This window comes from Anolis carolinensis, chromosome 1 (genome assembly GCF_035594765.1).
Source record: "Anolis carolinensis isolate JA03-04 chromosome 1, rAnoCar3.1.pri, whole genome shotgun sequence".
NCBI classification, from domain to species: Eukaryota; Metazoa; Chordata; class Lepidosauria; order Squamata; family Dactyloidae; genus Anolis; species Anolis carolinensis.
Genome location: NC_085841.1, coordinates 331,212,071 through 331,225,059, shown reverse-complemented (window position 1 = coordinate 331,225,059; position 12,989 = coordinate 331,212,071). Strand labels below are relative to the sequence as shown.

The 12,989-nt window shown below is 40.6% G+C and overlaps 1 protein-coding gene across 3 annotated transcripts in view; it reads right to left on the bottom strand.

The window, feature by feature from the left end:
• Window positions 1-1,376: 1,376 nt before the first annotated feature.
• lrrc74a (leucine rich repeat containing 74A) overlaps window positions 1,377-12,989 on the bottom strand; it is a 32,014-nt gene continuing 20,401 nt past the window's right edge. For 2 of the 3 annotated variants that reach the window (XM_062968339.1, XM_062968340.1), the window contains 4 exons: window positions 5,679-5,822; window positions 3,597-3,704; window positions 2,514-2,599; window positions 1,377-1,597 (listed from right to left, as the gene is read on the bottom strand). In XM_062968339.1, the coding sequence (XP_062824409.1) occupies window positions 1,531-1,597; window positions 2,514-2,599; window positions 3,597-3,704; window positions 5,679-5,822 (405 nt within the window). In that variant the 3' untranslated portion in view covers window positions 1,377-1,530. Of the gene's footprint in view, window positions 1,598-2,513; window positions 2,600-3,596; window positions 3,705-5,678; window positions 5,823-11,172; window positions 11,269-12,989 lie in introns of all 3 variants that reach the window. The other variant, XM_062968338.1, reaches the window with a different exon arrangement.

The window sequence follows — 12,989 nt, the reverse complement described above, 5'->3', positions numbered from 1 at the left end:
AGTTTTAAGCTTACTCTTAAATATGGCAACATGAAGATTCTTAATGTTGCATACATTTACATTTGATCTTAATGATGCATATATTTATAAGTGCATTGAACGCAGCCTTATGAGAGTCAAATAATTTATTCCTATGCCCAGTAACCTGACAGGCGGCAGTTTTCTTGAGTCTCTGATATAGGGCTTTTCAGGCCTCATCTACACTTACATTGAACTGCATTATATGAGTCTGCACTGCCATATAATGCAGTTCAATGCAGTTAAATTGCATTATGACGCTGCATTATATGGCAGTGTAAATGGGGCTTCATACAACTGAAGATGCCAATGACTGAGCCTGGAATGGAAACTATACCAACCATGTTCTGTGCCCTACCACTGAGCTATGGCCCCATGCTTAACATGTAGGTCACATTGCTTTGGTTTTATTTACTTTATTTTTGTCATAACTCTTAAGAGTGGTGACTTAGGAGGAAGTTTTTTGTTGACCTCAATCAAAAAATGCTGTGGCATAATATGATTCTGTGTGCTATATTAACTTATGAGAACTTTTTAAACGATTATGAAAAACCGTGTCCTGCTTCTATAAACACACTGGAATTTTACTGTGGTTTTTGTGTATGCGTGCATACTGGAATATTTATTATCTTGTTCATTCTCTTTAATACACTAAGTCCAGGAGTGGAAAAAATATTGTTCTCCCTCCTTCTCATACTACAGAATTAAAAACTGAAAAGGGATAAATGGGCAGGGCGCTGGATAGAGGAAAGAATATGGCTTGTTCCTTTCCCTTTTAAAACTACCTTCCTACAAGTACTGGATCAAAGCTCTGGGAAAACTCAGCAGATCTTACTTTTAAATCACTCTGCATAGGTTCATACTTTAAATATGAATAAGAGCTCCTATATTTAAGTTGTATAGCAGGGAAAAAAACCATTGCTACTGAAGGGTTTAAAAATAAAGGAATTGCAAGATGTCCTTGGCATGAGGAGCTGCTCATGTGTCACTTGTCAGTTGGATTTAAATGAGCTTGCTTCAGAACTGCAAAATGTGTATCTATTCAAAGAGCACTGAAGCGGCTTTTGCCATGCTTACAGCAGCATGGCTGCCTTCACCCATAAATATTTGATGGTGACAAAAGAACTAAAGCTCACTCAAACAAAATCACAGAAGCACAGGCAAGAAAGTCATGCTGTGCTTCACTAGTAACATCAAGGCAATCTCTAATAGATGCCTATGACAAGTGTCTTATTCCACATGGCAACACTAAAATAATAAATCCTTTTTTGGGGGTGGGGGGTATAGTGTTACTTCCTCTTGACAGAGGTTTTTGGGTCCTACGATCCCCACTTTTCAGAGGTTCCGAAATAAGCCAATACTGTAGCATAGTTTATTTTCTAAAGTCAAAACCTCAACCATCCAAAAGCTTCTCTGCAGCAGGACTTAGTCCCAACCCAGAGTGTATTGTCTTAGCTTCCTGCCAGGACTATCCTTCCATCTTTCACCAGCTGACCTGACTGCTGGACCTCATTACACTTCTTCTTCTTCCTCCTCCTCCTCTTTAGGCTTCGGCTCTGGCTCCTCAACTTTAAAATGACTAATTTGAAAAGCGAAAGAAAACAGTGAGGATTTATTTAAAAAGAAACCCCTTCAACTCAGCTCCCTTCCCCCTTGCCCCACAATCTAACTTTACCAAAACTCCAGGGCATTCCCTAATATCTCTAGCATTGGATAAAAACAAGTTAATGGTTTTTCCCCGTGTTACCAACCAGAAATCCAATAAAGTCATCTGGATACCCAGGAATGATTTCTGATTGAACCCGAGGTATAGGACTAGTGGAAATAAACCACAAAAGAAAGTGAATGCTGGGAGTATGAGTACTGTAGGGAAGTGCTTGTATTCTTTGCATGCATTTTGCTTCCTAACTCATAGTCATAGGCATCCACCGCCCTGTGTCAAATACACAAACGTTCACAAAACCATACTATAGATATGTGTCCAAAGCGTGAAATTGGATGTCTGCAGCCAAGCTTTTCATATACTGGTTGCTTTTTAAAAAAGTTTCTCCCATTCTGCCTTCTTATTATTTGCTTTGTTTCTTTTATTTCATACTTTTAATTGACTTCTATTGCTTTAATATTTTGATCTAGGTAATACATATTTTGATGTCTATAAATATTATTCGGCGACTTAGCAACTGAGCAAATAGGAAGACAGGCAGAAGAACGTTACCAACATAAGTTGCACTTTTGGCCCAGTTTCTTTGGATCTAATCCAAGATTTTATCAGTATATTTTCTATGTGATTTTTATGACTTGTTTTTATTGTTGGTGGATCTGTTTTATTGCTCTGTTTTTATATTGTCGATGTCCGGGCTTGGCCCCATGTAAGCCACCCCGAGTCCCTTCGGGGAGATGAAGCGGGGTATACAAATAAAATTATTATTATTATTATTATTATTATTATTATTATTATTATTGTATTGCTCAATATAAATGTTGATAATCCTCACCTGTAGTCCACGTAGCCTGTCCTGCCACGATCCAGTTTGCGTACTAGTTCTGTGACCTGTTCCCGGTTCAGGGGAATCTTTGATTGCTTGGGCCATAACAAAAATAAAATAAGAGTTAGGTATTGGAGATTAAATATTTCTGCTGGCATTCTGCAAAGTGAGATCACTCACCTCTCCTTGTTGTCTTAACTAGTATCTGAGAAAGTTATGATGTAGTGATGACACCATTTTTTGTCAGCAGGTCACCTGGGCAGATGTCTTAGTCTCACTCAGTAGACTGAGCAGGAGGGCTTCCTGACACAGCACGATTGGCTTATCAAAATTTGAAATATGTATAGTAATATACAATAACATCTTCAAGGGCCTTCTTATAAAGCCACATTTTGTAAAATAATGTACACAATATTCCAACAGCTGTATGAGTTTTACAACCATATACATGAAAGGATCTAGGGGGCTTAGTAAACCACAAGCTAAATGTGAGTCAGTGGTATGATGTGAAGTTCAAAATGGGCAATTCTAGGCTGTATTGAAAGAAGCATAGTGTCAAGATAAGGGGAATAAAGGCGATTCTATTTTGCTTTGGTCAAATCTCATCTGAAGTACAGTGTCCAGTTGTAGACTCCACATTTCAAGATGGACATGGACAAGCTAGAAGATTATCTAGTAGAGGGTGACCAAGATCATAAAATGATTTATTACTCTAGAAAAACTCTGAGAAATGTCTTCGGGAGTTGGATATGTTTAGCTGGGAGAAGAGAAAACTGGGTCTGGATCTACACTGTAATGTATATAAGTACAAACACTAAGCATGTTAAACACTAACAACTAAAGAAAGTACTGTAAGCTCACCTAGACCCGTCTACTAGGGTTTGAGAACCCTGAAGGCTTTGTGTGGCCTGAAGATCATGTCTACACTATAAATAAACTTTCGGCTATGTCTTAATTGTTAAGGTTCCAGTTATGAAAACATGGAAAGGGTGTTTCTGGAAAGGGGCTGGAAACCTCCAAACATACAACTCTCAGTTACTTAATGCATTTGCATTGCTAGGAATTCAAACTGCTTTGTGTTTTGAATCCTACCCACAACATAGCTCTCCGAAACTCTGCCACGGGGATCTTCATGTTGCCATATTTGTCCATATTCTTAAAGAAATCCCAGAGTCTCAGCTTGTTTGAATCCAAGTAGTACTAGTAATTAAAAAGAAGAGAAACACATATGAGATCACAGATATTAAACTCTGTATTATTTTCCTATGGATATTAAACGTATATATCCCATTTTATTTGCATCTTACAGTTCTAACATGAAAAGTACATTTTCTCACCTGCTGAAACATGCCTTTCAGATAAAACTAATTATTCTCCTTTCAGTTTACATGCAAACATTTACAAAACACTTATGTGCATATCTGTCATTGTACAAATTAGAATGGCCTTTGCAGTGTGATATTCAATAAGCTTTAGCGTCGTATGCAACTTAGGCCCCTTCTACACTGCAATATAAAATCCAGATTATCTGCTTTGAACTGGATTACGTTAGTCTACACTGCCATATAATTCAGTTCAAATCAGATAATCTGGTTTTTACTTCTGAACCTTGTGCTTTGATGTAGGAAATAGGTCAAACGAGAATACTGTATCATTTGCTCTCCAAAAGTACGTAAAAATATTATCCAACCCAACAGCACCATCTAGTGAAGCTTGCATAGATGGCATGGTTTTGAAATCACAAGTTGCACTGACAGTACTGAGATCTTCCTGTTATTAAATTAAGTATCTTTATTTGCTATTGGTCCCAAAAGGATTTGAGCAAAAGTTTTTAAATTTTTACTGTATATTTCACACTTAACTAATCAGTTTGATTAGAAAGTTTATATCTCATTTGATTAGAAAGTTTATATCTCATATCTTTTTCATTTCAGAAAACACTGAACAAAGCCGATGTCAGATCTGGACCAAACTTGGCACAAAGACTTAACTTGGCCAAATGTACATACAGGCCAGGTTTGGGGGTGATTGTTCTGGGAATCTAGGAGTTGTAGTTCCCCCTTATCCAGAGAGCACTAAACCCAGCCGACCCCAAATCTGGACCAAACTTGGCACACAGACCCAACCTGGCCAACTGCGAATACTGTTAGGGTTTGGGAGTGATTGCCCTGGGAATCTGGGAGTTGTAGAGCACTGAACTCAGTCAATGACAGATCTGGACCAAACCTAAGTAATATTACCTAACATCCCAAAACAAACAATGACTTCTTCTAATAACCCGGGCACCTCTGAGTCCCCAAACTAGTATGTAATAAAACTGGTTGATTTTTTTTTTTTGTATCAGGCCACTAATCTATTTAGCTTTTGTTCTGTCTACACTAACTGCCAATGGTTATCCAGAGTTTCTAACTAAGGTATTTTTTCAAGTCTTCTCTGGATGCACCAGAAGATGAACACTGAGCTATTCTGCATACAGAGTACTTCTTTCTTCATAACATGTTAACTGCTTAGCTGTTTGTTTGATTAGGAACGTTTAAAATACCATCAGATCTGCCTTTCCAAAGCTGAACCCCAATATAATGTGTTCTGAAAAATCATCAGGGATAAATAATATGAAATAATATCACTTTTTTGAGTAGATATAAAAACATGGTTGATATAGGAAAATACTGCTCTGTATACACAATTCTATTTCCATGTATATGGACAATGAACATCAGGCTAAAATTTCCAATGAGTTCATTGGGAAACTTAAGGTATGCCTGTGACAGTAGTGCAGTCCCAAGAGAAGATGTATAGGTTCAGACTGTGAACAACAAAGAGAATTTACTGCTCCAAAAACTGAATTTCATCTAAGAAAACCAAGTATCTTCTTTTTGCTATATCCAGTGCTAATCCTTTCCTGATAACTGGTGTAGTTGTATAATTTCAGACCCTGTATTTAATGGTTTCACAGAGATAACCTGCCTTTATATGAAAATGTGTATTATTCAATTTTCATAAAATTGTCTTAAATGGAGAAAGGTGATTTATATGGCACATTCCTTCTTGTTTGGTGACTTCCTGATCACTACACTGATTGTGGCCTAGTTCTTCAAGTCCCAAAGTTTTATTTTGAAGGAGCTTCTGAAAGCAGCACTCTCCCCCGCATCAAGAGAATTGAGCGACCCTCACTTGAATCAGCTTCATCGCATCAGGACGCTGTAGTGGTTTCTTTGCAATGTGGCCTCCAACTCCTCCATAGATGACATCCAGCTCGGGATGTGCCTCTGCGACTGAATCAAGCAGTCTGATGAAGCTGTTGCTCACCAGAACATTCTGAAACAGAGCAGAAAAGAGATCAGGCTTAACATAGACAGAAGGGGTTTCATTCTCATATTTAGGCTTGTTGAGATAAGATTCCAAGAACTCAGCTTCATTATGTCTCTCCAACTGGTCTACATACCACAGAGAGTTGGAAAAGCCCATGAGGGCCATCTGGCCCAACTTTCTACCATGCAGAAATACATAATCATAGCATTCCTGATAGATGGCAATCCAGCCTTTGTTTAAAGCCCCAGAAAAGCAGCATCCACCACACTTGGAGGCAGCATATTCAAATGTCAAACAGCGTTTAGCATCAAAAAACTCTTCCTAATATTCAGGTGGAATCTGCTTCCTTGCAGTTTAAATCCATTGCTATGTGTCTAGTTTCTGGAGCAGCAGAAAATAAGCTTCCTCCAGCTTCAAAATAATATCATTTCAAATGTTTAAACATAGCTATCATGTCACTGCTCAACAGGGCCATAGCCAGAAAAAAATTTCAGGAGGGGTTTTGAAAATTTCGGGGGGGGGGGGAGTTGAACCCCTGACCCACCCACCCCCCACCTGGGTTCAGACCTGTCAATATCTGCTTAAGATAGTGCCTGGAGGGATTCTTAATTTTTTGCATCTCATAAACTTAGCATGGGGATTTGGTTAACCAGTTAAAATTCATGAGTAAACCAGGTTTTTTTTAACCTGAAAAATTTCAGGGGGGGGGGGGAAGGTTGAACTCCTACCCCCCCCCCCCCCCCGGCTACAGGTCTGCTGCTCAACCAAGCTAAACATATATAATCAATCAATAATTCAATCAGCTAACAGTGTAATGCTAACTCAACAGATGGTCCAAGAGAGCCAGCTAAGATGATATTAGGGGCCTCATCACATTAAATATCCCGTCCTGCCACAATTCACTGTTGCAGCTGGTGAAGAGCCCACCGGATCTCATCACATGACGCACATCTACTTCTGGTGGGGCTTCGTGCTGGCTTCGTTGGTGAAGTGTGGTAAGAGGAGGAAACCTGAACATGTTTTTTGAGTACGCTTTCCGGCATGTGATGGGCAAGTGGATGGTGCAGGAGATGTGGGGTGCCAGGTGATAGATTCCCCCCACTGCCCTAGTGGTTCCCCTGCATTAAGGACCTCAATATGATGAGGTCCTAGGTCAACTGAAGTGCTGACTCCAAATTTCAGTCCCGTCAGAAGAGATCTGTTTCAGGCTGATGGCTCATGCCCCAGAATTTGATTTTGGTGCAGCTCACATTTGGTTTCCATGTGTTGCAAATTTCTTAAATCAACCCATACCTGTTCCTACTTTTGTGACAACAAAGAGGCTATGTATCTAAGATGATGAGATTTACTCATAGATGTCACATAACTTGACCTCTCCAACCCCAGCCCTTCACCATCCCCAGTCCTTTAGTCAGCTGATCTTAGCCCTTGTGCTGCCAATCTCACAACTGGCTAAACCCTGAGTTTAAGTGGCACAGAAGATTTATGCTGGCATAAGGAGAGTCAGTTAAGTTGCCATAAATGCCTCGAAACTCAATCTGATGCAATCCAACAGGTCTGTCTTGAGTAGAATTGCACTGTAACTAACTTATTTAAATTTAAATTCTGAATCTAGGCAATCCAAATTCAGTATCTAAAAAATCTGGTATCTGCTTCCAGCACATACATAATTCAATGCATATATTTTCCATGCATTTATTTTCCATGCTGATTCCCTCCTTCAACTTTTTTTGCTAGTTTGCATAATGGTTTGCTAAAAGGTAAAGGTTATCTCCTGACATTAAGTCTAGCCGTTTCTGACTCTGGGGGTTGGTGCTCATCTTCATTTCTAAGCTGAAGAGCCAGCGTTCTCCATAGACACCTCTAAGGGCATGGGCCCGACATAATTGCGTGGAGCACTGTTACCTTTCTGCCAAAGTGGTACCTATTGATCTACTCACATTTGCATGGTTTTAAACTGCTAGGTTGACAGAAGCTGGGGCTAACAGCGGGAGCTCACCCGCTTCCCGGATTCAAACTGCTGATCTTTCAGTCAGCCAGTTCAGCAGCTCAGCGGTTTAACCCACTGCGCCACTGGGAGCTTCTGGTGGTTTGTTACTCATGGGGAATTTTGTGGGCTCATCTATTAGGATTTCTGTTTAGCCCCCTGTGGCTCTGGCAATTTTAGCAAATCAGGCTCATAAACTATGCAGCACATTTTCACAAGCTAGAAGAGTAGATATTTTCTTTTAAATTACAGAACCAAGGACACTTGGAAAGCTAAACCCAAAAATGTATTCTGTGCTCTGTTGGGGATCTATGAAAGCTGATACTTGCAATAAACGCCAAACTGTTTTGAGCAAAAGATAAACACATTTATTTACATCTAGCAAGAGAAATACAAAATTGGGGGAGGTCACTTCTAGCTATAAGGCATGAAGAAAGAGATTGCGGTTTGAAGTGAAATTGTTCTGAGAATGCTAGTGTATTGGAAAGGAAGAGAAAGATTAGGCAAGATAAAGAGAGCACTCCAGGGGGCTTTAGCTACCTTCCTCTAACATGATTGCTCCCTGTAGGAATACAGATAGCAGTGTTGCACCCCAATTCCAACATTTTCTGCACTTTTGGTAAAACTGGAGCACACATGTCCAAGAATCAGTAACCGAATCATAGCATCACTGTTGCATGAGAAAACCAGCCCTAGGTCCTTGGGATGTCTAGTTTACCTGGGCCAGGTCCCCACTCACCGAAGTCTCCTTTTTTCTCTCTTTTTCCTTCCTCCTTCCACCTCCTTTCCTTCCTTTCTTCCTCCTTCCCTTCCTTTCTTTCTCCTTTCCTTCCTCTTTTCCTTCCTTTCCCTTTTTCTCCCTCCTTCCTCTTTTCCTTCATCCCTCCTTTCCTTCCTTTCCCCTTTTCTTCCTCCTTCCTCTTTTCCTTCATCCCTTCCTTTCTTTCCTACCTCCCCCTTTTTTCCTTTCCTCCTTTTCTTCCACTCTGCCTGCCTTTCTTCCCCTTTTTCCTCTGGGAAGCCTGGCTTGTTAAAGGTACTTTGGAAAACTATGTCTCTCATGTATATAATTTGCCCTAAACACTCCATGTTTTCTCCTATGTGTTCCTATTTTGCCTATATGTTGTGTTAACCCAATGTTTTATGCTCCTGAGATCCCCATTCCTTCCCTTTGAGGGAAACCTTGTTCCTGAACCCAAAGATGTCTTGCATCCCACACAATTGTATAGCCTGGGGGGGGGGGGGGGGAATTAAGCTGGGAACTTCCTCATCAAGTTCCCAGTTTCACCTTTTTTTTTTGGACTTTACCTGGACATTGCAACACAATAGTTCCCTGCCCTTGGGGAAGAACCAATTTCACCACTCTGCGCATTTGATGAATGGGACCGATCGCATCAGAAGGAATCAGCATTTCTACAGCCAAAACCCATCCTCTGTCATTATTGCATGATTGTATTAATATATGATGTTTTGTTTCTCTGGGGTCTGGAATTGCCAGCCCAGCCCTATTAATGGGCCATGCCATGTTTATCTCATAAGACAATAGCATTCCTGGGTAAGGCCAGAAAATGCCCTCAATCACTTTATTATTTTTCCTGTTCAGTAAAAGGAACCTCATTTATCATCACTTAATCATCCCTTGTCCCAACCCACGCTGGCCAGTGAGCCAAGCCCCTCTCTGTGACTGGTCAGAATTAGAGGCTTGGTTGCAGCCTGCCAGCTTGTGTATAAAAGGGACTGTGAAACTATATTCTGTATGCTATCTACTTTGTGAATGAATCACTAGCTAGCATCTTATCTGCAGATAATAAAATCTTCCTTGGCTGAAAATCACCTTTTCTCCTTGCTTGCTGGCTAATTTCAATTGGGCCTGTATTCTGTATGCTCGCCAAAGCAGGGACTCACTTAAAATGGGCTGCTCAGGCTGATCATTTGCCTGGGTTTCTGAAAATAGGCATCTCCCCGGTCTCACTGCCAGGGGTTGCCTCCTAAAATGAGGCCAACCTCACCCTAAGAGCCCTCCAGGTCAACCTCCTGACTTGCAGGAACACACAATCAAAGCACTCCTGACAAGTGAGTGCTGGAATTAAGAGCAAGAGAGGTCCCTGGTAAAACTGAGATGCTCTTTCAAAAATCCTCTAAACAAGGGCAGAGTTATTCTTTCTGAAAAGTAGAATCCACTGTTGCACAGAAAAATGAAATGTCCCCTCAGACCACCCCATCTGTTAAAATAGTCTCATAAGCATCATGATCAAATTTGAATTTTGTTCATTTTGGTTTTTTCTAGAATTCAATACACTGACTGACTTGCAAATAAATCCTACTGAAGAAGTTGCAATTTACTTAAAAGTAAATCGGAGGGAAGTTAAATGTGAAGAGCAGACTTTCTAGAACTTTTCTTTCTAGAACAGGGTCAACCCCCCTGTTCAAGCAGCTCCACTGGCTGCCGATAATATTCCGGGCCCAATTCAAGGTGCAGGTTATTACCTATAAAGCTCTAAACGGTTCAGGACCTGCCTATCTTCGTGACCGCATCATCCCCTATGAACCTACGCACTCTCTGAGATCTTCCGGGGAGGCCCTCCTCTCACTTCCGCCTTCCTCACAGATACGTCTGGTGGGGACGAGAGAGAGGGCCTTCTCGGCTGTGGCCCCTAGGCTCTGGAACTCCCTCCCCAGGGAGATTAGGTTGGCACCCTCCCTACCATCCTTTAAGAAACAATTGAAAACCTGGATGTTCGGGCTGGCCTTTGGAGAGACAGCCATTGGATGACCAGCCTCATTATAATTCTATCCTGAATGTTATTAGGCTCCTTTCATCGGGGTATTTTAATCTAATGATTTTATCTTATATTGCTGCTATAGCCCCCCCCCCAACTTTGAAGTTGATGGATTTGCATTGGTGGTTGTTTGATATTATTACTATTATATAAACCTTTTTTTTAACTTCTGTTTTATCATCTTCTTGTGTTTTAAACTGTGTATATTGTTTAATGTATTTGTGTTTTAAACTGTGTATATTGTTTAATGCTGTTACTTTTGTAACATTGTGAGCCGTCCCGAGTCCCCACGGGGAGATGGTGGCGGGGTATAAATAAAGTTTTATTATTATTATTATTATTATTATTATTATTATTATTATTATTATTATTATTATTTCTGGCTGTCATCTGGCATCCTTGCCATGAGACATTGCTTCTGATGTATAAAGAATTATACAATCACAGAGAAAATGTTGCAAATCATTCAGGTAACTGAGAAAACTGAAGAACAGTCATATTTAAACTCAGTTCATTCTTATCTGGTCAGATTAAATCATGAACAATTTGATTGGATTTCAACATTCTCCCAACCCTAGACTTCTCTTACTGAGATGTTGATTTCTTCCATTCTGGATTTTGAATTCCTCTTAACTGCCATGACCAGAGCAAATGCACCTTCTACTGTTATGGGGTTATGAGAAATCTACAAAGAAAAGAAATACAGGCAGTTGATTAAGCCAAAAATTGAAATAAGTGTGCAACAAATATGCCATGGTTCTGATACTGAGAGTTGCTTTGAATCAGGGCATTGGACTTATCCCTATTGACACAGACATTTTGTGGCCGTAGGCATTTCATGAACTTTTGGTCTCAATTCTCAATCTGTATATGGGAACAACAGTGAGGGATGATTGTCAGCAAATAGAAAGCACTGACCATCTACTTGCTTACAATGGATGATAGAGATAAAACAGAGAGATGGCGAGATCAGTGACATGAACTTCTAGAACAGTGGTTTCTAACCTTTGGTACTCCAGGTGTTTTGGACTTTAGCTCCCACAATTCCAAACAGCTGGTAAGCTGTCTGGGATTTCTGGGAGTTAAAGTCCAAAACAACTGGAGGATCAAAGGTTGGGAACCACCACTCTAGAAAGTGGGGACACAAGGAGCAGTAGATCATAGATACGAAAAATGTTGTCAGTAGTGCATAGAATGTGCTAATTATGGCATTGCTCTCCTGCCGGAAGACGATAAACTTTGAAGTGCACACTAGTTTCCATAGCAAGAGCCCCAAGCTGAGTGCAAAAAAGGAAGCTATTTTAACCCATATGCATGCCTGGGGTCACATAACAATTGCTTTCTGCAATATATTATTGCTTGGAAATTCATTTCTGTCCTCAAACAAGATGAGGATTGCAAGTTGTAAGTAGTTGTCAAGCGGGGTCATCATCAGAACATCTTGTCACATGGAGCCTGTGTGTTATGACTTCCTTACATTACCATCCTGGCACTGCTAGGCAGGGCTGTAGCCAGAAAAAAAATTCGGGAGGGGTTTTGAAAATTTCGGGGGGGGGGGGGGTTCAACCCCTGACCCACCCGCCCCCCCCTCCCCCCAGGTTCAGACCTGTCAATATCTGCTTGAGATAGTGCCTGGAGGGACTCTTAATGTTTTACGTCTCATAGACTTAGCATGGGGATTTGGTTAACCAGTTAAAATTCATGAGTAAACCAGGTTTTTTTTTTAACCTGAAAATTTTCGGGGGGGAGGGGGTTGAACCCCTAACCCCCCCCCCCCATCTCGCTACAGGCCTATTTCCTTGGTGCTACACTAGTGTGGCTTGTGCCCATCCCTTGCTATCTGCTCTACAACAGCAACACTGTGAAGCACTTTTGGTTTTTCATTAAATCAGTGTGGTATAGTGCTTGGAGGAGTGCTGGGGAAGAAATGTGTGGTCCTCTAAATATTGTTGGATTGCAACTCCCATCAATCCTCACCAGTTTCCATACTAGCAAGGGCTGATGGGAAATAGAGTACACAAGCATACAGAGAACCACAAGTTGCCCATGTCTGGCTTAGTGCATTAGCTTGTAACTGAGTGATCCTATTCAAGTCCCCACATAAAACTCAATGAGGGACCTTGGACAAGTGACTTTCTCTCTCAGCATGTCCTTCCATATAGGATTGTTATATAAATAAAATGGGAAGAGAGCCCCATGTGCCGTCACATTAGCTCATTAGAGGAAAAGCAAGCTACAAATGGAACTAATACATTAATAAATAAATAGAATATTCTTGAGCATGTGGTTTTTGAAGCATTGCCAATTACTAATGTTAGCCATGCTAGTTTCCTTGCTCAAGAAGTGAAAATATGGACATTCATCCATCAACTGCGGCTTGAACTTAATCTTCCTATTTTAGTGGCA